This window comes from Myodes glareolus, chromosome 1, assembly GCF_982192425.1.
Source record: "Myodes glareolus chromosome 1, mMyoGla1.1, whole genome shotgun sequence".
In the NCBI taxonomy this organism is placed as follows: Eukaryota; Metazoa; Chordata; class Mammalia; order Rodentia; family Cricetidae; genus Myodes; species Myodes glareolus.
This window is the reverse complement of record NC_142026.1, coordinates 102,287,292-102,315,115: the sequence shown is the minus strand read 5'-3', so window position 1 is coordinate 102,315,115 and position 27,824 is coordinate 102,287,292. Positions and strand designations below refer to the sequence as shown.

Below are 27,824 nucleotides of genomic sequence, written 5' to 3'. Positions count from 1 at the left end.
AAGGAAACTTTTGAGTCTTGCTCTCAGCTAATGTCTTGAACCCCTTATTCTCTTTATTTGAATCCTAGATGACATCTTATCACTTTGACTATTCAATGATCCATATTTTATTGCACTTAATTTTTCTAAAACAATCTATGAAGCATTCTTTTCTTTGAACTGAGACGATGAGATAAGATTGAAATATTTTGTGAAATAAAACAGAACTCAAGGGAAAATAACCCATACAAATTATAGGCTATCCCAAGACAACTTTACTTTATTAAATATGGCCATTCTTCTCTATCTTTTTCCATTGAGTAAATTTTTAACACCAATAAATGTTCCTTTAATTTTCATAGTGCCATATTGAGACATCCTTCAGGCCTGGAGTATCTCAGCCCTTTGTTGATATTTAAAGATATAAAAAGCTATCTTGGCATATTTGTATTCCAAATACAGAGATTGTTGTAAATTTATGTGCATTTCATATCTTTAGTCAGCTTTTCACTAAGCAATATGAATAATTATATTTGTTATTTTAACATAATAGTGCTCAGGAAAGAAAGCAGGCTTGCTTTAAGCTGAAAAAATAATCTGAGCCAAGAACAAATACATACGGGTATGAATGAAATATTTTTCAATTTTTTCTGTGGCTAGTACTCATCAGTACGCTGTCTACTTTGCCTTGTTCTCCAACGTGAAGCCCTTAATCAGCAAGTAAAATAGCCTGCTAACTTCAATTTTAACAATTTGCTCATTTTTATTTGTTTTTAGTGTAGACTATGACTAAATTTCTGTATGTGATAAATTGATGTTATTTTATGGCTTTGACTTAACTTCCTGTGGTTCAATATCATATCAATGATTCATGATATTTGTGCGGAAGGAACGTCTGGAAGTCGATAAGTATTTTTAATATTACAAAGGTAGGTTCATACAGGGAATTAAATACCAAGAACAAAAAGTAGTTAGCAAATCATATAAATTTACATAGTTTTTAGCAAGGGGAAATTTAAAAAGTAATTATACTATTAACAATACTTAGTATTGAGTTTTATTTTTCAAGCTGCATCATAGATTTAGTATTTAGAAAACCAAAAATTTACAAACATTTTGCCAGTTATCTACTAAAATGGTAAAACTGTAAAATTTCCTTGAGTTGAACTGCAAAGATCATTTCCTTATACAGAGATGGTAATGATGAATGCTTCAAGAAATGCTGATGGATTCAGGAAGCTGTGAACATTTAAATACCCATGTTTACAGAAGTGACAAATGAGTCTAATAATGTGTCTTAATTATCATTCTGCTTTTGCAGGGAGATATATTTGTAGGACACAATCTGTTTAACCACTGAGTCAAAATGAAATGATAAGATGTAAAGACAAATGTGAAAGAGTAGGAAGGATCCCATGTTGGTGGTCCAGGAGATGGGGTGTAGATTTATTTAGCTTAATTAGACTGCAAATGTACACTTGACAGAAAGGTACACTGACACTCGGCAGGTATTGCAGATGTGGTGTGTGTGTGTGTGTGTGTGTGTGTATCTGTGCTATGATTGTGATTTTATTTAACTTTTGTAGTGTTGTTCTCATTATATTTTATTTTGGAATATTGGCATCTACTTATTATCTTGTACAAGTTTATAACATAACGCTTAGGTAAATACAGTTTATGAAACTCTATTCTGGAGAGTTTTCAAGTTTAGTTTATAATTTATTCTCAGGTGGTGTCACTTCTCGCATATTTCTATTTTCTTCAATGGCTGGTATGTGATGTTGAAGAAAAATATCAGTAGTTAAAGAGAATTTCGAAGGTAAAGAGCAAAGGAAGGGAAAGACAGATACATACTGGGACCACCCCAATTCAACTCTGGAGACCATTAGTACGGCCTGCTCTAGTTTTTGCTCAATTTCCAAATAAACCCTCTTCCCTTTAAAATATTCCACCACGTGGGACTTTAAAACACTTCGTTTGGTGGAAGAGAGATAGTTTTTAAAAACAATTATTTCTCGGGATGTTTTCAGAGGGCTTAGAAAAGTGTCTGTTGCTCACCAATTTTGGTTCCATTTGCCATAACCAGGAACCAGTTGGGTTTAAGCATTAATGCTTCTGGCTGGATCTGGAAGGGTGGGGTGATGTGTAGGGTATGAAGAGTGGTACACTGTAGGGTAAGGCACATCTTTAATACATTTTAAGCAAGACGAGAGTCAATGTAAGGAATTAAATGGTTTCTGGCGTGAAAAGAAGGAAAGTTGAAGTCAGCAATGTCAGAGGAAGAGGAAAAGACTGACAGGTTAAAGATTGCCCTTTGCCACAAGACATGGCCACCTTCACTAACAAAGCAGCTTCTTCAAATTGTTCTCTTTGACATGTTGTTTCTTTTTCCTTTTAAGTCACAGGACAACAAGAGACTGAGCATCTGGCACTGCCCTTAGGTGTTGGGAGAACACATTTTCAGGGTCTCTGACAATGAATCTAACCCTGTTTATAATATATTCTTTGGTAATAGACTCTCTGTGTTACAAGTTGTAGAGAAATGTCTTTAGGAATCTGCTTCCTCTGCAAGTGAGGGTCGTCTGCCAACATGAAATGTGACACACTCCCTGCTCCAAAAATATTCACATATCCTCTGATTCTCCATTTTCCCCTCTAGAAAAAACCGAACCTCAAGAAAAAGATCGTCAGTCTATGACAACAGGTATTCTTGGCCTTTTGGCTTACATGCTGTCTTTGTTCACCATGTTCATTAAATCTGAGCACTAAAAATCTGAAGTAGGCACTTTTCGTTTTATTTATCAGTATTGTTTGGCTTTGGATTTTGTACTATAATCTGTCTTATCTGACACTAGAGCTGTGGTTTCAGAGGCAATAAAAAAAAGATTGTCAAAGCATGCTGCATAATACAGAGAAGCTAGCAAACTGAATTTGCTTTCATGACTTACAAATTCTTCCCATAATATTAGCTATTTAGCAAGATTGCTATTACTGCCATTTATCATACTCATGGTTTGGTATCCCTTTATATGGCTTAAGTATTATTAAAAATTACACATGTTGAATTTGACCGATTGTGAACTTCAGCAAAATATTTTCTTGAAATATATATATTAAAATCTGTAACAATTAGCTTTATAATTTTATAATATTACTAAGTTTCATGATATGGGCTTCTTTGTATGGCTTAGGTACACTAACAAAGGGTTCTAACTAAAAAATAATCTTTTGTCTTCTTTTCTCTATATATTCAATCACCACTCAAAAATGCCCAAAATTATAATGAAATATTTGTTTTTGAATGAAGAAAGCTTATAGATAAGACTGCATAATACTTAATTAATAATTCCAGAAGGCATGTTTCACTGGATAACGAGGAAATGTACTTATAAAGTGTAGATTTTCATGTACAATACATTTATTTTTTCCTGAATTTTATGTCACTTTTCATTCACATTCTGGCAAATTCAAATTATTAATTGAATATTAATGCATCCCCAGAAAGGACAGTGGAAAAAATTATTCTGTGGCAATTAGTGGGTAGACATTCAGATTATTGTAAATGCCCATTGTCTTATCCAATAAAATCTGAAATTTTGCAGATGAAGAGAAAACTGAGATGTTTAACACTCCCAAATTCTATACCTCATCTATCAAAACATGTTGGAAAATATTTTAAAGACTTTTAAAATATTCCTCTATTACTTACTTTAATATATACTTAATTTATCCTATTTATAACAGCAAAATAGAAAATATAAAGTTAACATTATATATATAATTATATGCATATATATGATAGAAAATTTTCATTTACCCTTTTTTCTGTTTAGATAAACCTAAATCATCTTCAAGTAAGTATATCATTTAGAACTTAAGGATATGGGTGTGTGAGCTGGCTCATGGGTTAATACTACTTGTTACACATTTCTGGTGACATGAATTCAATCCCCTGGACCCAGTTAAAGGTGGACAGAATAAAATTTACTGAGTCCACACATTGACCTCTGACCTCCATCCATGTGTTATATAGCACATATGCAAACACTCACCCACAAACACACACACAAGCATCCTCACACACTAATAATGCATAGTTTTTAAAAAGAAATTCTGTATGAAACTTTATTTTACAGTGCACATAATTAGTAAGTTAAATTTCAAAAACAGGTTTATTAATAAAGACAATTATAATATTACTTATATAACAAACTTTATCAACAAAAGCTACATAGTGTGTTCTATTTATTAACACCAGATCTTGTGTGTCTATGGTTATGCCTAGTGCTCTATATTAGAATATATTAGGAATGCCTTAAATGCTTTCCTTCTCTGTGCCTCTGTAGCTAAGGCATTTTTTCATGGAAGGATACCAGTAGATAAAACAAATTTGTGGAGCTGAAGAGAGGTTTCAGTAGTTAATAATGCTGACTGTTCTTCCAGGGAACCCGGGTTCTAGATTCATATGCACATGATGGATCACAACCATCTGTAATTCCAGTTCCTGGGAGTTCAATACCCTATTCTGGACTCCAAGGACACCAGGCATGTACTCAGTGCATACATGCAAGCAAAACATCTAAAAATATAAAATAAAAATAAACAAAGCTTTATAAACCCACAAGTGGTTTCATCTCTCTTTTATCAACTTCTGTTTAATTGTTAGGGTTTATTCAATAAACACATTGTGAAGATTCGTTCTATGCTAGTGTGAAAGCCACAATGTGAGTCAAGAAGATTCATAATTCAATATTTCTAATATATTCCTCAATTATATTCAACTAATATAGTATCCTTTTATTTCAATTTTAAATGCTTGAAACATTGATTTCAGTAATTAAAAATTATGCTTTGATGTTTCAAATAATAATAAAATGTCATTATAAACAAGAACAATGTATATGTTTTAAAAACCCAAGCTTTATTTAGTAATAAATAATGTAAATTGAATAAAAACTAACTAGAGGTTGATCATTATTTTTTTAAAAAGGTTTACTTTTTGAGAATCTCATGCATTTATACAATAAAATACTATTGCATTCATTCTGAATCGATTCTGATTGAATTGATTCTCCCCTCCCAACTTCTATCTTTCCTCAAACTCTTCCTCCTCACTCTTCTTTTTACTTTTTTGACTGAAAATGGATTTATTTACATATAATATATGCTAATTACAGTTTCCCCTTTCCTAACTCTTCCAAGATCTTCCCAACCTCTCCACCAATCCAAATCCAAACCCTTTCTTTCTTTTTTTTTCATTAGCGAACAAACAAGTTTCTAAATAAAATAAAATGAAAAAAAGAAGAAATATGACAAAACAAAGAAACAACAAGAAAAAATAAAAAATCAAAGAAAAAGGACAAAATCATGCATACTCAGAGATACAAATATTTATGTCTCTGACAGAAATCTTATACAAACAAAATCAAAACCATTATATATTAGCAAAATAACTGTAAGATTAAAAAGAAAACCTAGTCACGGCATTATGAGACACAAAAACAAACTAGCCAACCAATCAAATAAGCAAACATACATCTCCAAAAGTAACATTGAGTTCATTTTGTATTGGCCATCTACTGCTTAGCATGAGGCCTAAACCTAAGTCTGGTTTGTATACTCAGCGAGACTTCCTTGAAAAAAATAATTTTTCATTTGTAAGTGGTTATTGGTTGGCCATAGCTTCTAGGCTAGGGGTGAGACCTTTTTTTACTTTTCCCCTCAGCACTGGAACCCATCTGGCTCAGACCTGTGCATAACCTGTAGATGCTATCACAGTCTCTTGAGTTCATATGTGCATCAGTCCTGCTGTGTCTATAATTCCTTGGGACTGTAGGGAAGGGAATTGATGGGGTCATCCCATTTAGGCATGAGTGTTACAAGGTCTCTCACTATATAGACTGTCCAGTTAAGAGTCTCTTTATTGTATCGGTACTTCAGGAGGAAGCATCTCTAACAATAATTCATCATGAAAACGCCCTAAGGTATTGCAGAAATGTCATAAGGAGTCATTGTGTTGCTATAATCTTTTAGGGGAACATTAGTATTTGGTTTTCCCATAGGTGCATGGCCTTTCTAGTCTCAGATCCTTGGAAACTGGAGCAGCATGGCCATCATTTCTATTTCATGGAGTGGATCTTTAATTCAATCAGATAGTGTTTGGGTACTCCCAAAATTTATGTGCCATTATTGCGCCAGAGTATTGCAAGTATATTGCCATTGTAGATCAAAGGGTTGATAACTGGGTTGGTATTTAGTTTGCTTCATTAGTAGCATGAAACATACCTTCCAGTACCATAGCCACTAATAAGTAGACATGAAGCCTACAAGTGTGCACAAGTTTGACTTCTATATGTTCAATGAGTTATATAGGCATTATCTTCTTCAATAGGACTTTATCATAAGGTTTTGGAGAGCAGCCTATAGCCTTGGTGATACTGGATTGTTTGGGGTTTTCCTGTGGCACCTTTTGGACAACAAATCAACGAGAGGACACAGACCTTCATTTGGTGGGAAAGATGTTGAATTAGGGCTTTGTCTCCACCATTATGAAACAATTACTTTTAGATTTCTTTCATATATGTTTATCTTTAAAGAAGCTTCTGTTATAGTAACCTTCCATATGACTTCTCAAATGATACTTAGTTTTAGCTGTGCCTCCTTATAATTCATCCGTTACTTGTTCTTACCTCTTCTTCTTCATTTTCTTATTCTTCTCTTCCAGGTTCTTTACCACCACATATCTAAACTACATACTGTATTTGCTTCTTCACAAAATCTCTCTCTCTGCCCTAATCCAATACTCAATACGTGACCTCTGTGGATTTATGGTTGTAGCTCAATATTTTATGACTAAACAGATAATATCCATGTATAAAAGAATATATAGCAAAGTTGTCTTTTGGAGTCTAGATTACCTCACTCAGAATTTGTTCTAGCTCCATTCACATACCTGAATATATGATGTTTTTAAAGGCTTAGTAATATTCTGTTGTGTATAGGTACCATTTTGTCATTATGTATTTACCCTTTGAGAACATATCAGTTTTTTCTAATTTCTGGCTTTTATTAATAAAGTGACAATGAACATGGATGTGAAGGTGTCTCTGTAGTAGAATGTAGGTCCTTTTGGTGTAGCTAGATTTCATTGTATATTATTCCCAGGTTTATGAGGAACTGCCACACTAATTTCCATAGTGACAGTATAGGTTCGTATGCCTACTAGCAGTGAATGAGTTCTTACTTTACTCCATATCCTCACCAGCATGAGCTACCATTCACTTGATTGATCTTGTCCACCTTCATTGTGTTCCACAAGTTTGGGTACTTTGTATTTTCATCTTCACTCAATTCTACAGTCTTTAGTTTCCTTCTTAATTTCTTCTTGAGCAATTTTTCATTCAGTAGTGAGCTGTTCCATTTTCATGAGTATGTAAACTTCATGTAGTTAGTAGTGCTGTTGATAGCCAGCTCTGATCCTTGGAAGTCAGATAGAATGAAATTTGTTATATCAATTTTCTTGTGTATGTTGAAGCTTGCTTTGTGCCTGAGCATGGGGTCAGTTCAGGAAAAATTTCCTGATGAGAACTGCTGAAATGAGAATATATTCTTTTGTGCTCTTGTGAAACATTCTGTAAGATCTGTTCTGTCTTTTTGGTCTATGACATCATTTAGCTCCAGTGTTTCTCAGCTTAGTTTTTGGATGGATGACCTGTCTATAACATAATAAAGTCACTATCACTGAGGGAGCATGAACATTTGATTTAGCTGTAGTAGCATTTTTTTAAACTCTTTTGCCCTGGTGTTTGGTGCATATATGTTTGAATTGTACTATCCTCTGGGTAGATTTTTACTTTGATAATTCTGTAGTGTCTTTTTATATATTTTTTGGTGAGTTTCAATTTGAAGTCTATTTTGTCATATGTTAAAATAGCTACATATATTTGCATATTGTATCTATTTGTTCACCATAACTTTTTCCATACTTTTATCTTAAGATTGTGTCTATTCTTGATGCTAATGTTTGTTTCATAGGTACAACAGAAAGATAAATCCTATATTTAAATCCTATCTATATTAGTCTAAGTCTTTTTATTGAGGAATTGAGGACACTGATGTTGAGAGTTATCAATAAGAAGTGATTTTTGATCCTTGTTTTTTTTCTTGTTATGGTGGGTTTTGCCTTCTTTTGATGTGTTCTTCTGAGATTATTTCTTTTGTTTTATTTGGTGTGATTAACCTCTTCAGGTTGATGTTTTCCTTTTATAGCCTTATAAAACTAGATTTGTAGGTAGTGCTTAAATTTGGTTTTAACAAAATGTTTCTCTTTGTCAGTTGTGATTTAAAGTTGTTCTGGGTATAGCAGTCTGGGTTGATATTCATAGTCTCCTAAACTCTGCTTTGTTTCTGAGCGTGTTATAAGAAGGTAGGTATTATTCTAATGGGCCTGGGTTTATATGTTATTTTGTCTTTTTCCTTGAAATTTTTAAAATTCTGTCTCTTTTCTGTACATTTATGTGTCATGGAGAATTCTTTCTTATATTCTTTTTGCTCCTAGTATCTTGATAAGCACCTCCTCCTGAAGATTAGGGAACTTTTCTTCTATCATTTAGTTGGAATCTTCCTTTATTTATTGTTATTTTAATCTTATTTGTGTTTTAATGAAAGAAAAAAATAAAGGGTGTAGATTTGGGTGGGTGGGTAATTGGAGAGTCTCTGGGAGAAGATGTCAGAAGACAAACCACAGTAAGAATATATTGCATGAAAGCAGTCTATTTTCAAAACCAACTAAAATAAAAAATAAAAGCTATTTTCTGTTTCTTGAACATGAATTTTACCTTCTTCCTTTTTTACTATTTGTCATATATTTGGTCATTTCTTAATGTTTCAGATTTCCTGGACATTTTGTGCCTAGATATTTTCTTTTTATTTTTTAGAGTTTTTTTTAATTTTATTTTCTTTATCTTGTCTTCAGTGTCTGAGATTGTCCCTTCCATTAGTGTGTGGAAGGTTAGTCCGGCTTACCATGGAGGTTCTTGCTTAGCTTCCTCGTTTTTTCTTAACAGTTTTATGTCACTTTCAGTTTTCTGCAGTGAGTCTATTTCTACTTTCATGTCTTGAATGGTTTTCATGATTTTATGCCACTGTTAGTGTTTTCACCGATTTCATTAATAGATTTATTCATACTCTCTTTAAGGATCTTGAACATATTCATGATAGTCTTTTGAAGTCCTTGTCATGTGCTTTAGTTATTGTATATTTCTCGGGGTTTATTTAGCAAGATTACTAAGTTCTAGTGGAGACATGTGGTCTTTGGTGATAAAGAGTGTCTTCTGTGCTGGTGCCTAGGCATCTGTATTTGAGATGATTGTGATTCTGGGTCTTGAATCACATGGTCTTGTGTTTTTGGAGTAGGTGCACCATTCCTTGGTTTCTGTTGCCCTCTGGATCTTAGGAAAGTGTGGAAGGTGTGGGTTACCTCATAGGAAATGCTTCTGTGTTTCTGTCAGTTCTGGTCATTGTGGATCTCATGTAGGTGAGGAAGTATTTCTAGGTATTTAGTGATGGCAGGAAGGAATGGGGATGAGCTTGAAGTGGGCTCTGAAATGATCGACATGAAGGAAGAAAGCTGGTTATGTGGTAAAGCAGAATTCACAGGTTATGGAGGCAGAAAGCGATGACAGATTTCTGCGAGTGATCTGCTATGAGACTGAGATAATACTGGAGATTAGGAAATAGACTTAGGACAGTGAAGAAAACCTACCTGGTTCCCATGCTTGCTGCCTACTGGTTTCCCAGTTAGATACTGCTCAAGGTATTGCAGGCTAACACAAAGAGACAGGTGAGAAGGGAGGTTGGCTCCATACAAGGGTCATGAGAATTCCTAGGAAATGGAATCAGAGAGGGAGCTCATTTCAGATTTTTTTTAAAAGTCAAGGACCAACTTCTTTCTTGACAGAACTATAATATTCTTTCAAAATACAACTTGATATGCCATGCTTTGCTGACTCCCATGGGAGGCCATTCATGAAGGGTACTTCATGAATGGAGAGGGAGGAGGAGTGGATGAGGGGAAGAAGGTAGGTGGAGGGAGGAAACAGGAGAAGAGAAAGGAGGGGAAACTGGTTGGTATGTAAAATAATTTTAAGAATTTAATATAAAAATGTAGGGACAATTTTCTCTGAAGAGTTCCATTGTCAACCTTAAACATTGAATGTTGGAGGAGAGACTGCTTCTTGGTTCCTGAAATACTGCCCTTACAATGGAGAAATTTGTTTCCATTTTTAGTCTGTATTATCACTTCTGATGTAAAGAATATTACCAAAAGAAAGGATTTTACGTAAAATTAGAATGCTTGCCATATGAAAACACTATTTTGTTTATGAACTCATTATTATTATTAACATATAACAGTCATTAGTAAAAATTTTTATGTCTTTCTAAACTGTAGAAGTATCTCCCAGAATTTTATAGAGGCTTGATACTAAATATAAGTTTTCTAGAATTTAATATATTAAGAAGTATGTCTTTATGGTTTGAAAGATTTATTTTCAGTAAATATTGATCTTTTTATATAATTTTAAAGATAAGAAAACTTGCTGAGTAATAGTTAGAATATTATTAGTCTGTGAATTAACTAAACAGGAAAGAACAGAGTGTCTAAGCAATGCTACAGGTAAAGGTCAATGTCATTTTATATCATTAGGTGCTAAGTCAGTTGCTGTTTTAGTTTTCATTGCTTTTATAGCTCCCCTTCATTGCCCATGGCACAGCATCTTATATACGGGAACTTAATAAAAGTTAATGGATAATGCATGCATTTATGAGATCAAGTTAAGCATCGATGCAATGGAGTTTTAAGGTTTATGTTGTAATTTTATATGGTTTACAGTTTACCTATGTCATATTGGATGGTTTTTAATAACTTTGTACCATGAATCCATCTTCAGGGTAGATATCTTATCATATTTTAGAAGCACCGCTAATTTTCAAATTATTTTTCTGTCATTTTGAGTATTTTATCTATTTTGATTTAATAAGAATATTTGAAAATAAATTTCAATTATCTACTGAAATAAACATTATTCTCTTCTTTTTCTTCTTTTGCAAATATTTCTTCTAAAGAGGGAACATCAGAAGTCACAGACTCAGGTAAATATTTCATCTCTGAAATGAAATAATATTTAATTGTGGATAATAGTTGAAACCTGGGTCTTTCTTTAACTATGCAGCATTAACAGGCATAGTCACCCAAATGATGAAGTTCTTGGTGTTCTCATCTGCAGATAAACACAGATATTCCAAAAACCTCCCTATCAATAAAAGCCCAGGACCTGATCTTTTTAATGCAGAATTTTATCAGAACTTCCAAGAAGAGCTGATACCTATACTCCTTAATGTGTTTCACATAATAGAATCAGAAGAGTCATTGCCACACTCTTTTTACGAAGCTACAGTCACTCTGAGTCCAAAACCACCCAAAGACCCAACCAAGAAAGAGAATTACAGACAGACCTCACTCAAAAACATTGATGCAAAAATTCTCAATAAAATTCTTGCAGACAGAATCTAAGAACACATTAAAAAATTATCCATTATGATCAAGTAAGCTTCATCCCTGAGATGCAGGACTGGTTCAACATACAAAAATCTATCAATGTAATCCATCATATAAATAAACTGAAAGAAAAAACCATATGATCATTTTATTAGATGCAGAAAAAGCATTTGACAAAATTCAACACCCTTTTATGATAAAGGTTTTGGAGAGGTTAGGAATAGGAGGATCATAACTAAATATAATTAAAACAATATATAGCAAGCCAACAGTTAATATCAAATTAAATGGAGAGAAACTTAAAGACATTCCACTAAAATCAGGAAAAAGACAAGGCTGTCCACTCTCACCATATCTCTTCAACATAACTCTTGAAGTTCTAGCAATAGCAATAAGACAACATAAAGAGATCAAGGGGATTCGAATTGGAAAGGAAGAGGTCAAACTTTCGTTATTTGCAGATGATATGATAGTTTACATTAGTGACCCCTAAACCTCTACCAAAGAACTCCTACAGCTGATAAATAACTTCAGTGAAGTGGCAGATTACAGGACCAACTCAAAAAAATCAGTATCACTCCTATACAAAAAGGGTAGAGAAGCAGAGAGGGAATTCAGAGAAACTTCACCTTTTGCGATAGCCACAAATAGCATAAAGTATCTTGGGGTAACTTTAACCAAGGAAGTGAAAGATCTAAACCTACTTTTAAGAGTGAATGAAAACTACTTCACATTCCCATCATGTATTTTGTTTCCCCTCATTATTTCTTGCTACTGTGTAAAATACATACAAAAGAAAATCAGCCAGTCAACACCATAGATTGCTAATCAGCTTCTACAATCTATTTTGCCGTCCCCAGTGAATTTTAATTGTTTACTTTCATTAGTTTGAGAAACTGCTACACAATGTCAAAACTTAATTACCTACAGCAACAATGAAAATTTAGATTATTTTTTCTGTTTCTATTTTGAATTCTCTTTTTAATGCCATAAATACATTTTAATGCCAAAATACATAAGAAAAAATGAAAGGGCACTGTACATACAGGTAGCTAAATATAATTAACACACTTCTTTTTTTCTATAGAATGTTCCTACTCATCTCGAAATGGAACAGACCTGATTTTACCCACCTCTACTCATGGGCTCAAGTCTCATCTTCAGCTTTCCAAGAGTGAATGAAAACATTATGTTTCATAAGTTGATTATTATATGTCATTTTTTTCTCCCTAGGGAAGAAGAAAGTTGAAAAATCTGAAAAGGAAAGTAAAGGTAAACATAATAAATTTGTTTGTGTATTTCTCAAAAAATAAAAGCAGTTTATAAAAATATAGGCACTAACATTATTGAATATATCAAAGTTTCAGTTTGACATTCAAAAGTTATAGCATTTACATGATTATTATTAAGTATTAAAAGAATAGAAATTTAGATTGCAGCAAATTCTACCTGTTATTGATAAACGATCTCCATACATATGACTTTTGAATTGTGGATATTGATGACTCAGAATTCACTTTCAAACTTCAGGATGTATGAATAAATGATTTATTTAGGACATTAATTGATTTTTTAACTAAAGAACACTAAAAATAAGTATACATTATCAGAAAAACATAAAAATAAGTCAAAATTTTGAAACCAAACTCATTTGAGTTATGTTTTATTTATATCATCTTTAAGTTAAATTTGATGTGTGCATTTTAAAGGCATTGCTTTGATTGAAAGAAATCATTGGTGAATATGTACTGATGTCATTGTAAAAATAACTAATGAATGAAAGATAATTTCTGAAATTAAGCATTCATTTATTTTGCTGCTGGTGGATAATATGGACACAGTATGACCATTATTTTTTTCCCTTAAAATTAAGTTTACGTAAAGTTTCCATTAGTAAGCTACCTAGCTTCATATAGTCAGGGTTGGTTTTAGTATATTCATTTGGAAAATTTACAGAGGAATTAATTGTCTAAATAATACATCCCAGACCAAGAGGAAAGCATGATTGCCAATAATAGAAATGACATTTGGTTTACTCATATTTGCATGCTCATGATGACATGTTTTTCACAAATACGATTCCTCTAAATAATTGCATTACTACTGTATATCTCTTTTTAAGAGTAGAATGATCATCTTGTTACCAGTTATTCTCATTAGACATTAGTTCAATATAAAACAAAATTGCTAAGAATTACCCTGAGGAAATAGTTATAATGTTGCAATTATTTGAATCTCATAAATTTAATATTTAAAATGAGGCAAATATTTAATGCAAAGTTATTTTAAAGTTTCATATTTAATATATATTTTAATAAACAGTTCCCACAAGACAAGAAAATCTTCAGGGCCACAATGTGACTAAAGGTAAACTTGAACTTTATGAATATTTATATTTTCTGTTGCTATGGAAATTCATATGGTATTTTATACTATTATTAACACTAATGTTTTTAAGAAGATTTGTAGGTATGCTCTTTTTGCTAATATATAAGAGTGAGGACAGACAGAAAATCTAGCAGAAAAATTAGGAAAGAAATAGGAAGCAATATTATCAGTTCATAGATTCAGTGAAATATTTTAGTCATGCTAGAAGAGAAATATTTCTCTGTTACAAAAAGCTTTAGCTGCATAATAATATCAAAGTTTCTATACTTATAGTAGTTTAAAACAGTTTCAACTGAGATGTATTTCACTGTGAAGAAAATCAACATCACATTTGTATTTTATTTTTATGTTGACTTTTTTATTTATTTATTAAAAATTTCCACCTCCTTGCCTTTCCCTCCCACTCCCCCCATTCCCCCTCCCTCTCCAGTCTTAAGAGCAGTCAGGGTTCCCTGCCCCGTGGGAAGTTCAAGGTACTCCCCTCCCCCCATCCAGGTCTAGGAAGGTGAGCATCCAAACAGACGAGGCCCCCTAGTTTAACTTAGCAATAAACTGGAAAATGTCAGCATGAAAACAGCAGAACATTGCTCTTCAAAATAGTTATGTGTTTGGGTGATTCTATCACAAAACTACAAATAAACATTATTAATTACATAGTAGAGATGACATAATTTTAGGCCAGTCTAGCCAGGATAGTAGAGAAACACAACTAAAGCCATTTTTGTCTTTGTAATAAGCAGGTGGGTCCTCAGTGAGAGGAAGGCAAGCCCTGGTTTCCATCAGGTCTCTTTGTTGCTTGTTGTAGCTTGTATATTCAGCTGGCAGGATGTTCCTTGATTCATTTCGCCTTACACTTATTATAATTGAGAAGTACCATAGCATTCAGTGAAGAAGAACTGTTAATTCATGTCAAGAACTGTCAACGCATGACTCCAAGTCACCGCAAGTTGAGAAAGCATTAATTGTTCATTTATTTAAGGGTAGTTCATTGTATCTTAGTTTCCACTCGGGTCTTTTGTAGGTTCTATCTCCTTGAACGTGACAGAATTTTTAAAATAGAATTATTACTGAAGAATTTTAAGTTATTTAGGGTTGTAAGTTTCTGTTTAAGACATTCATCTACAGTAATTCCCCAAACACAACTCTCCCAATTTAAACTATTTTCTCTACAAATTGTATTTCTGTTAACTGGCAATTCTTAATTCCATAGTAGAAACAGTATAGATCTCAAAATATATGAACGTAATGCAGATTCCATTGTATTTTGGAGCCTGATCATTTAAATTTAACAAATGGTGGTTGAAGGAAGATATGACCCATCTCCTTTTCTAGGAAATTAGCCTATCTTCTGGCATTTTGAATAATCATCTCACTGTGTATTTTGTGGTATAAACATACATTAAATGAGATGCACTACTTCAAATAATCATCACTCACTGAAAGGAAAAAAAAGAAAGATCCAATTTGTATGATGCATTTACAGAGTCATTACTTTCTTAATATAATTGGCGGTTACTTGTCTTTATTCATATTTGAAAGGGAAATAATTCTTAATATATCTCATGTAGTTTAGAAATTATAAAGTATGTACATAAACTACATCATGAAAAGTAATTTTATTCAAGTTATCTGTAATTACAGTTGAACCAAAATAATTTTAAAAAGATCCTGCTGATTTTAGTAAGAGTGTTTCAAAAGTTAAATTGTTTGGCAGTTGAGATGAAGAATGGCTTTTTTGAAAGCATGAGTATCTTTCTATAAAAGAGACTCCATTTTTCAAAGAAACATTCCACAGACGATGGAAAGCTTTATTTGTTCATTAACTCTTAATCAGTAGAGAAGGGACCCACCGACATTAGATCCATTTACATAGTCCATTGACAAGTGCTCCAAATCTCTTGCTTTATTATCTTAGTAAAACAAAATATATATTCTCTTTTCAGAAGAAAAACCTGCAAAAATACCAAGTAAGTACGGTATGTGTTGACAATAAATTCATTTTAGTACATGTAGGTGGTTGCGGTACGCTGAAGGAAAAATCATCTAAAGAAGGAAATGTTCTAGAGCTTTTAGCCTGTGATTCGCATTCCGTCACTGTGGGCTTGAGATGAGGTGGGGTATCATGGTAGTGGAAACAAGAGGAAACATGGGAGACTTTCCTCAGAGGCAGTTTACATGCAGAGAAATAGAGAGAGAGGACCGCAGGAAAGGTGTACCACTGAAAGCCACAACCTCAGTAACATCCTTCCTCTAGATCAGTGCATTGTAGTAACCCCATTGACTACTCTCCCATCTGCCAGAAGCTAGCGCTAGCGAAGTCCTAGATGAATGTCAGTCATGTAATGTTGACAGTGTGAGCAGAAAAGTTCCACCATAGCTGCCTCCTTGCTCTAAAGACCTGAAGGCTGCTCCTCGGCAGAGATTGCTCCGACTGGGATTAGACAAGATTGCGTCCCTGATCAGCAAGCGGAATAGCTCCGACTCCTTGTTTATCTTTATGCAAGAACCCTGCCTAACTGTTCTACTGAACATAATACACACATGAATTTTTCTGAGCATCTTAAATATGAATCTACTGTAAACAAACTTTTAAAAATTTCTAGAATTCATTGAAACAATCATATTTATTCTTTGCCGTGTCTCCAGATTTAAGAAAACAAATCATAGAAGATTAGGATTATCATGAGTATACTACAACTATATGTGTAATTTTTGATTTTGATACATATCTACCAAAGTTTTTAAAAAGGTTGTGAGATTATTTTAATATTATATTTAATCCAATATATGTATATCATTTAAAAATATGTAATAAGCATACAGGTACACGTCTTTATAAAATGCAATTTTAGAGTTATTTGTGTATTTTATACTGATTTCACATGTACATTTGTAATACTGGCATTTCAGTTCCCCATACACTCTGTAGTTAATGACTATTACATGGATTGAGCAGTCGAAATATTTATTGATTATTTATCCACTTGCTGAGTACAGAAGAGCTCATAAAATTAGTAAATATAACTTGTCACAGCTGTCATTCAAATACATTGAATCAAAACAATAAATTGATTTAAAACAGTAAAACCTCACACAGTCTCCAGTAATTTAAAAAGGAGAATTATTTTAAGTTTAATGAATTTTCTCATGAGTGGGAGGACAGATTTGCAGCTGAGCCTCGAGAACAGCCCTAAAATACTACACTTTTCCACATTCTTTCTCTATGGCCTTAAAGCTAAGGATCACAAGAGCAGATTTCATGGAAGAAGTATTACCTAGAAGAATGGTTAAGGGTGTGGAAGGCTGGAGAAAATTATAAAAGTTCAAGATTTGTAAAGTATAGCACACTAAATGTAGCTTCTAACAAACAATGACCACTATATCCCTCAAACCTATTTGGTATTTTTTAATGTGTTGGAGGAGAAGAAGACAGGATGTTATGAGTGTGATATCTTAAATTTGTCGTCATTTACTTTTCTCTTGCTAAAGGAGATTTAAGAAATAGTTGTGTTTGAAATAATTACCTGCATTTCTTGTCTGCTGGCAAACCGGTCCTTTAACTAAATTAACAAATTAGGTTATTTTTCACTTTTTTGGTTTTTCGTTTTGCTTGTGTGTGTGTGTGTGTGTGTGTGTGTGTGTGTGTGTGTGTGTGTTGTTTTGGTGGGTGTGAATACTATCCATGGTGCTGGAGACTAGGGAAGACCTACTGGCAGATAAGAAACGCATCGTTTGTGAACAAACACAAGCTGTATTATACTGCATTGTAGTGCTCACTCTGAGTGGATGCCTGAAGACCCCAGTGGCCTGTGTTCTCACATATCAGGGCTCCCACTGATAGGACAGCAAATGCAGAGAGAGCCAACACTGCAGAGTGGAGTATTCCATGCTTCAAACAGGATTATGGATTAAACAGGATCTGCTCTGTGGTTTAGTTGTGAAGGATATTACTTAAGATTTTCTCATGCAAATGTGGTTGTTAGGTAATTTGCTTGTATATTAGGGTAGGATGGATCACTCAGGTGTCAGTAACTCCAAGTTCTCAGATAAACTAGCATGAAGTGTTAATGAGATTTAGGTATAATTAAATAAGGATTTCACCAGTATATAAGTTTATGTTTTTCCAGAATTTACATCTTTAGTAAATGTAGGTCTGGAAGTCAACCTCTGAAATAACCATCTATTAAATATATCTGCTTAGAAGAATAGAATTAACTATAATAAATTTTATTCCATAAAATATATGGAATTAATAAAATCATTAATAATTTTATGAACATTTTTACATTAAAATTTTCCAATAGCTTCAGAAATCCAGAATATCCCAAAGTAAATTTGATTTATGAATGAAGGCATATGTCATTTTCAAATAATAGTTTTGATATTTCTGGTTCAGTTTTGCATTATGTTGTTACCACCCTTAGCCCTATTATTCTAAATAAATGAATTTATGGTCTTTTCTGAAGTGATACAATACTCCTGAAAGATATTTAAAAGTTAGTAGACTTCTAAAATTAATTAATAAGAGTTTAATTGAGTTACTGAGAAAATTACTTTGCAATTAATTAATGAAAACATATCAGCCTTTTAACTTATAAAGAAGTGAATTAGTCTTACCTCTGTACAACACACGCCAGTCATATTTCTTGTGATCCAAAGAAAACGTAACAATCTTCAGATGCAATTGTAGCACAAGCCTTGATATACTGTTTACTTTACTCAACCAAGTGGAATGCTAAGATTCTTGCCAATATACATTGAACTAATTAGTTTTAAATATGACCAAAGTCCAAACAACGATTAAATGGCATTGTAAAAACTAAGTGGCTATTAAATCTCTCCCCCTCGTCTCTTAAAAGTGTTGGGGAGGCAGGAGTGAATCATCCCTGGTGCTGTCAACATAAGATTTAAAGTATCTTTGTTTCATTTCAGTGAGTGATATTAGGACTTGTTTAAATCAAAGGAAAGCCAGGTCCTTCTCATCCATAAATTAATCCCTCATAACATAAAAATGTAGGAAAGGAGTAAACAAATGAAGATTTAAGAGAGATCATTGTTCTTTACTGTTGCTGTTTATGTTAGCTCTTTACCAAGATGAGAAAACTCCATCCTATTCCTCCTTGGCTTGTTTTTCAATCATAAAGTAATGATATTGGATTTTGGCAAATAACATATTCTGTATCTATGTCATAGACATTGTATAATGCCGTAATAGCCATGGTATAATGCTGTAATAGCCATGGTATAATGCTGTAATAGCCATGGTATAATGCCGTAACTGAGTTTTAGATGCTAAACCAAAGTAGCACTTCTAGAGTACATCTCACTTGCTTGTTGTATAGATTTTGTAAATCGATGGTGTCAATTTGCTAGGGAGAGTTTTTACATCCAAATTTATAAGAGGATATCAGTCAACAGTATTTTTGTTTATTTTTTTTTAGGGTGCATTGGTCTGGGTTTGATTCAGAGTAAGGCTGCCTCATAGAATAAGTGGGCTGTATTTGCCCCCCTTTTAATATTTTAGAAGACTATGAAAAGAATTTTTTTAACCAGTGGTGTGATCTGGGAGATGGATTTTACTTTGCAAGGATTCTGTTTGTTGTTAATATACTGTCAATGCCACCATTTTATTATTAAAAATATGTTGTTCAGTTTACTGTTCTTAAATCAGTTTTGATATACTTTTCCAAGAAATGTTAATTTTTAAAATGTTTTTAATTTTTATTTAACAGGTAGGCTTTGTCATTTATATATATATATATATGTATCATTATAATGTATATATTAAATAATACTGAAATAGAATTATTTGTTATAGTTTTAAATAAAAGAAAAAGAAAATTATTTCATGATATAAAAACATCTAGAAAAATTGTTAATTAAAAACTATTTCTAGGTGATGGTGGCACCTGCCTTTAAGTCTTTAATCCCAACACTTAGGAGGCAGAGCCAGAGGTAGAGGCAGATGGATCTCTTAGTTGGAGGCCAGGCTGATGCAAGTTTTAGAAAAGTTAGAGATAAACAGAGAAACTGTTTGTTGTCTCAAAAGACAAAACAAAACACAAAATCATAAAGAATTTCATTGTATCTTATTTATCAAGCACACATTTGTATATTGTGTGATATCCTTTCTACTGCTGCTGAGCGGTATCACTGTTCTTGCTCTCACTTCTGATTGTAATTATTTGAGTATTATGTTTTCTTGATCAAGTTTGGAAACAAATATAAATGATTGGCATGATTCTGTTTCTAAACCTAGATCATTATATAAAATACAGCATGTATAAAATCACACATAAAGCATAATGGTCACCAGTAATGTGCTTTCTACTTTGCCAGATTCCTTGAATATTTTTCAGAGGCAAGGACTAACAGAACATCAGGTTTTTGAGTCCCTTGGCTTATTTTTCTCATTTAAGGTTTTATATTGTTCCAACTTTGTGTGTGTTTGTGAACATGGGGAGCATGACACAGACTAGAGGTTGCATTCTGAGATTTCCCCTTAATAATCTTCTTAGGTCTCCTTGTTACCATATAGTCATAATTCACTCTTTTACAGAGTTATCCTAATTTAAAAGAAATTCTAACTTAATTACACTGTTTTCAAAAGAGGTCTTCTCTAATTTCAATTGTTTTGTCTTTTTTAAATGTGTTGTTCTATTTTGTAGCCTCTTTCACTATGGAAGAGGCCTCCCTTATTCTGTTATTTAAAGAGTTAACTTTGAAGTTTTAGTGTGCTCAATTCAGGCACTGTACATTTTCTAACCATCTTTTGAAACATGCAAATTCAAACACATCTGGTCATTTATATGGTAATGGTGTTCTGTACTTGTAGTCATTAAAATCTCTAACATATTAATTTAATCTCTATTCTACTTGAGTCAATATATGCCCATACACATGCCAGCTTAACTGCTTCCAGGGTTTGGATGTGTCTGCCTTCCAGTGGCATCTTCTTTAGAACTGCCTTCAATAAAATCATTTGAGAGTTCACTCAGTTTTTATTTAATATGACTCATTCTCTATTATTCTTCAATTAGCTCTTTATTATGTTAGGGTACTAGGGATGGAGTGGAGATGGAACAAGTTCTTCCTATTAGTCTAGGATGATCGCCTGCTAGTGAGCCTTCTCTACCAGATTCCCACATGATGGGATTGTGGATGAATTCTACTATTCCCAGACTGAAATCTGTCGTCATTGAGCCCATAGCAACATAAATTGGGTCTCTACTTTCATGTTGAGAGAGGCTTTAAATCTATTATTCCATTCCATTTCTAGTCTACCATTAGGGTAGGAGAATTCTGTGGCCAGTTTACATGGCTTTTTTCCTGTGAGGCTCTCATTTCTATCTGCCTTTGCTCTGCTACAGGTTCAGTTCCTGTTTGTCTTAAAATCAGACCGTTTTATAAGCTAATTATATAAATAAAGAGTTAGAGTTCCTGATAACAGAATTCTAAATTTCAGTGGTTAAGGGAAGATTAGTTATTGGGACAGAATGTTGAAAATTGTAATATCAAATTTTTGATATAAAGAAATTAACATCAAATTTCTACAAATTATTTTAAGAGACAGTGACTGCAGATACTGGGGTCTTCAACTTTAGAAATCTTTACATAAAAGCTGTTTAAATTTAGAAAATTGCTTAATATTTCTGAACTTCTGTAAAATTAGTTAATATTTCTGAATTTACTTTAAAATTTGAGTTGCAATGATATTAGTCTACAAAATTTGGGAAAATCAACTAACCTAAAATACTAAAGTATATAAATAGTGTTTTGTGCATAATGATGATCATTGATCATTTAGTTATGTGCATATTTGAGTGATAATGAGGACTATGGTACTCACTATCCATGTAAACCTTCTTCTCCCCCTAGGGACAGATTCCACTTTGGTATTTACATTGGCAAAACTGTTAAATTAATTACTATGAAGAATGTGTTTCCTGACATTTATATTAGATTTGAAAACCATTTCAACTTTTGGAGCAAGTGTAATTGAATTCATTTTGTTCCAGAAGTTAACAATAAAACAATCACTTTTGCCTGACATGTTCTGTGGCCGAGTTGCATGAATATCATTCTGAACATTTCTCTCCTCTTTGCTGACCCTGAGGAATTCTATGTAAGATGTATTTGGTGAGATGTTCACCACTGTTCCTTATTAGTCTTCGAGTCACAGGAAAATGACCTCATTCATTGATGGGTGATATTAAGTTATTCTGACATTGCCCTCAAGTCAGTTATCACACTCTAAGAATGACAGTATGGTTACTCTGAAAGGACAGCATACTTTCATTCAACTCCCTTGGCTTCACTGTATGATGTGTGCAAAATTTCAAAAGTGAGCTGTCTCTGCATACTTTATTATTCCCTGGAGCTAAGTTCAAGAATGCTGTGTCTATTGTTCACTGTAGCAGTTAATTTTCTTTAAATCTCATGATCATTTTTAATAATAGAATGTATAAGAGGAGCCTCTCCCACCTGAGGGCTAAAGATAAACTATCTGGTAACTCTTACTTTGAACCATGGTGGATGCATTAATTTCTTGGGAAAATATGAACTCATAGAATATAAAATTGTATGAACCTGTTTATGCACAATTCAGAAAGTCAGTTGAAAGATAATTTGCAGTATTAGATGTTTCTAGAAATACAAAGCAATGAGTTGAATTTGATGAAACAATAGGAGTGATGAAGAATATAAAACTCCAGGCTAATTTCCTTTGTTTGTGCCTAAGATTCCCAGATGTTTAATAATGGGTATCTCTGGGAACCGCAGCTATCCAAACAGATTTCTAACAGAAACAAGATGCAGTAACTGTGTGGATACCAAATGCATGCATTATTTAGGTAGATTTTATTTATTTATTGTGTTTGCTAAGAGCATGAATAGCTGTCTGAACATCAGAGAGGAAAATTATTTGTACAATGGTTCATCTTGATTGTCAATTCTACTAGATTAGGAGTGCCTAGCAATTAGTAAAATGTGTGTGTGTGTTTTAGAATTTACTTAGAACGAATCTAAGAGAAATGGAATATGTGTCCCAGATAATGATAGTGAGCTAGATTCACACATGAAATAAATTTAACTATCACAATGTTCCTTTATTTTTGCTACTCGTGTATACCATAATATGATGATTCTTGCCCATACGCTGCTACTACTCTGATGCCCAGACTTACTCAAGCCCAGTATGATAGGGCTGAGGGATAATGAATGAAAAACTCTGAAACCAGGAACAAAAATGAAGCCTTTTCATTCTTTTTTTTTCTTAAGATTTATTTATTGGTTATATACAACATGTTTTCCTGCACACCAGAAGAGGGCATCAGATCTCATTACAGATGGTTGTGAGCCACCATGTGGTTGCCGGGAATTGAACTCAGACCTCTGGAAAAGCAGTCTTAATCTCTGAGCCATCTCTCCAGCCCCCAGCCTTTCCATTCTTTAAGTTATCCTCTGGTACTTTGGTTGCCCCTACAGAAAGCTGACTTATAATAGACAAAATTAACAATTTATGCTATCACTATGAATTCCATTGCATGTATTATCTCTCCCAAGCTGCAGTGTTTTAATCTTCCTCATCCTACGGGGTCATCACCCCCACATTTGTCTCAGATCAGGAAATGATCATTCTAGCTTCCTGCTCGAAGCAGAGCACAGTGGATTAGTCCTGTAACCCCATCATTTGGAAAATGGAGGCAGAGGGATCAGAATGTATTCTCAGCCTTAGTTGCATAGCTATCCTGAGGCCAGTCTGGGCTGCATGACACTACCTCAAAAAATTAAAAACAAAGAAACAAGCCAAAGTAAAACCCCGCCCCCCCTTTTTTTGACCTGCGTGTGCCAGTTCTCATTTTGTGACATCAGCCAGGCATGTTTTGTGTTCACTCTAAAGCAGAGGTTCTCATCCTGTGAGTCACGACTCTTCTGGGGTCGAATAACCCTTTCTCGGGGTTCACCTATGATCATCAGAAAACAGATTTTATGTTATGATTCATAAAAGTAGGAAAATTAAAGTTATGAAGTAGCACAAAAATAATGTTATCATTATTTTCCACAAAATGAGGAACTTTATTAAAGTGTCATAGGTTTAGGGAGGTTGAGAACCACTGTTCTAAAGGATGACCTTCCTCCCAGTATACAGCCTAGCTTTCCCCACCTAGTTCTGTTCTTCCCTACCATAGGCTCAAAGCAGTCCTTTATTCATTAACCAATAAAAGCAACACGTAGACAGAAGGCCCTCCCGCACCAGGAAGGCTGCAGAAGATCAGGGACAATGCCTCTTTTTTCTGTGTTGCTTGAGGAAAGTTATTTTTCAGTCTTCATGCTTTCACAGTTGTCTTCCAAGAAAGAAAAATTTTCTATGTATTTCTTAGATGTGTTTTTAAGGTTCAGTAAAAACATAATGCAGAGTACCTGGCACAACAAAAAATAATCATAATTTTTATGATGTTATCGAAAATGTATTTTTAATGACTAAATTTTTAAAAATTAAGTTCTGCAAATTGTTTCAGTTTGAGTTTTATAAACACATTTATGATGTAGAAATATACACCTTTATTTCCCTGCTGCCCATACCCAAATAATCACACAGAATCAATATTAATTACAATACACTTTTTGGCAGATACAACATATTTGCCAGAATATGGCTCAGACATATTTCTAGCTAGATCTTATATCTTATATTAATCAATTTCTATTAATCTGTGTATCTCCATGAGGTTGTGATTTACTAGTAAGTTGCTGGTGTCCTTCTCCTTCAGCAACTACATGGCGTCTGTCTGACTCAGCCTTCTTTCTCCCTGCATTCAGTTTAGTTTTCCCACCTAGCTACTCTGCCCTGCCATAAGCCAAAGCAGTTTCTTTATTAACCAATGGAAATAAAACATATTCACAGCACACAGAGGGCTATGCCACATCAATGCAGATGTTAAGTCTTGTTTCTAGGTTGCAAATCTGAACTTCATATCACTATGAATACAAGTTGCTACTTATTTCATTTGCACACATCAGATAGCAGTGTTAAATCTGCTCTGGTTATCTAAACTCAGTTGTTTTAAAGTTTAAAATCGATAGCTATCCTGAACAATGTAGATTTAACTTTTAGTACATATATCAGGCTAATTTAAAATATGTCTTCTAATGTGAAATTTGCATTAGTTAATTGGCACAATTAATGTTGTGCTTTAACGGCTGTCTAAGGTAGGCTTAATTATTGCTATGATTAAACACCATAACCAAAAGAAGTTGGGAAGGAAGTGGATTATTTGCCTTACACTTTGACATATTAGTCCATCACTGAAGGAAGTCATGGCAGGAACTCAAACAGGATAGGAACTTGGAGACAGGATCTGATGCAGCAGTCATGAAGGGGTGCTGCTTATTGGCTTGTTCCTCGTGACTTTCTCAGTCTGCTTTTTTATGTAGCCCAAGACTACCAACCCAAAACCAGCTCAATAGCCATGAAACAAAATGCCCTATAGGGCTGCCTATAGTCAGATACTATGAAGACATCCTCTCATGGAGAGTCTCTCCTCTCAGATGAATTTAGCTTTTTTCAAGTTGACATTCAACTAAGCGCTTCAATGCTTTTTTTTAATAAAATACATAAGTTCAAAATATATCTAAATATAGTAATTCTTGCTTTGAACTCTCTAGTTTTACTTTGTCCATGTTGTTGATATTCTTCATAATTTTGTTTATATTTACATTTAAGTAATCATGTCTTCATTTAAGAACTAACATTTCCTTACTTGGCTTTTTTTTAAATACTTTGGTTTGATATAATTTATTGTGCCTATTTTTAAATAGTCCTTCTCTTTTTTACGTGTTGTATTTCATTATCTCTTTTTATAAGACATTGCCTATCTTATAAAAATCAAGTTTGATATTTGAACTAGCCTTTCTTAATGTGTGATCAGCACTTAATTCTTTCAAGTGACATATAACTCAAGCCCTTGTTGAGGAAGCATAAGAAACTATGCTTGGATCACTAGGAACCCCATAAAAGTTGGACTTGGTACCATGTTTCTGTACTCTAAATATCTTATGGCAAGACATGAGCCAGAGACAGTTCATGTACCAGGTTACCAGGCTAGCATATACAGACAACAAGAGACTTTGTTCAAGATTAATTTGGAGGGAAACCCAAGGTAGTCCTTTAACATGCAACACGTGCTTGCTTACTCAGATACATGAACATGCATACACACACACACACAAACACACACACACACATACACACACACACACACACAAAACAATGTCCATTCTAGTATCCATTCCCTAACATTTTTCGCTCTTTTATTCTGATAAATATGCACTGAGGTTCTTCAGACATCTCATGATACCTAAATGCATCATAGCTCTAAGGAAATACATTCTTGGGATTGTTTTAAAATGTATTATTATATGATTGTTCTAACTTCCTAACATCAATTCCCAATAGATATATTATGTATATAAACAAAGTTCTTTGAAGTCCTCATTCATTTCTTAATATTTAAAAATAATTTTTCTTTGATAAACACTATTTTATAAAATATAAAATGAATGGGACCAAGACAAAATTGTTTCTTTAAAGTTAAAAATTAAAATTAAAATCAAAAATTTTATGATTATCCACCTTATGTCCCCTTGTCACTGATGCTAGAGTGTATATTTCTTTATGACTATTAAAGTTAACCAAAACTTAAGTTCATACTACATATAAATATCTGTATAGCAAGTATTCGTATAGATAAGATATGAAGACTACATACAAATTTAGTATATGTGTATATAATTTCTTAATCAACAACATATGGAACTTTCAGTTTCTCCTTTTCTTCAGCTTCACAGAATCTATGCTATTCTGCCTCCATCATGACTTAGATTTAACTACAGAAGCAGCTCCGAATCTCTTTCTTTCATTTTAAATTTTTTATTGAAAATGCTTTTTCTCATATAGTATATTCTGATCACAGTTTTCATTCTTTTGTCTCACCCCCAATTTTTGTACTACATGTTCTTCCTCTCTTTTCCTAGAAAACAAGCAAATAGAAAAACAAGAAAACCAAAATGAAATCAGCAAACAGAGGAAAAAGAGAAGTGAAAATGCAAAGCACAAAAAAAGACATACATAAACAAACACACACAAATATAACATACACAGACACACACACCTTATACAGAAAACCCATAGAAACACTAACTGGAAACCATAATAAATAAACAAAAGAAATAAGTTTTTAAAATGCCCAATCAAAGTATTATGAGACATATCCTAAAATACCATTTGCTTTCATTTTTGTCTGAATCGTCTAGTGCATGGATTCTCCCTTAAATGTGGTTTCAGTATCCAGTGAAAATCCATTGGAAACAACACTTTATCCTCTGTGTGTGGTTATTAATTGGAGATAATTACTGAGATAGGTATGGAGGCTCATGGCTGCTTTGTTTCTCAGCACTGGGACTTCATTGAGCTTAGAGCAATGAAAATACAGTATATGCTGCCTTTCTCTCTGTGAGTTTGTGTATATATATATATATATATATATATATATATATATATATATATATATATTCCGGCATGTCTGGAACTCATGGTTTCCTTGGTGTCTCCTGGAGGAGCCACTTCCAGTGTTGGATAGGTCCCAGCGGTAGGTGTGAAGAGTTAGTGGGGGACAGAAGTGAGCAGGAGTGAGGATCTTGCAGCCTGACTGACTTGTAGTCAGAGTGCTTCTTGACTTATACAGAATTCAGTAAGTAGAAATAGATTCATGATGTTCCTGTACATAGATCATATCATTTTTCTGTTTTAGACATGTGTTTTACATCCTTTTTATCATGTTTAATCATCATTAATAAACTATGACAGAATAGAGTTATAATTTCCAATCATTTCCCCTCA

The 27,824-nt window shown here is 33.4% G+C and overlaps 1 protein-coding gene across 16 annotated transcripts in view; it reads left to right on the top strand.

Annotated features, from left to right (window-relative positions):
* The window catches only part of Trdn (triadin), a 369,239-nt gene that overhangs the window by 327,474 nt on the left and 13,941 nt on the right, over positions 1 to 27,824 (top strand). For 9 of the 16 annotated variants that reach the window (XM_087911137.1, XM_087911136.1, XM_087911148.1 and 6 more), the window contains 6 exons: positions 2,639 to 2,683; positions 3,813 to 3,833; positions 11,104 to 11,130; positions 12,770 to 12,808; positions 13,859 to 13,903; positions 15,868 to 15,900. In XM_087911137.1, coding sequence (XP_087767263.1) covers positions 2,639 to 2,683; positions 3,813 to 3,833; positions 11,104 to 11,130; positions 12,770 to 12,808; positions 13,859 to 13,903; positions 15,868 to 15,900 — 210 coding nt within the window. The remainder of the gene's footprint in view (positions 1 to 2,638; positions 2,684 to 3,812; positions 3,834 to 11,103; positions 11,131 to 12,769; positions 12,809 to 13,858; positions 13,904 to 15,867; positions 15,901 to 27,824) is intronic. The other 7 variants (XM_087911139.1, XM_087911138.1, XM_087911167.1 and 4 more) reach the window with 3 other exon arrangements.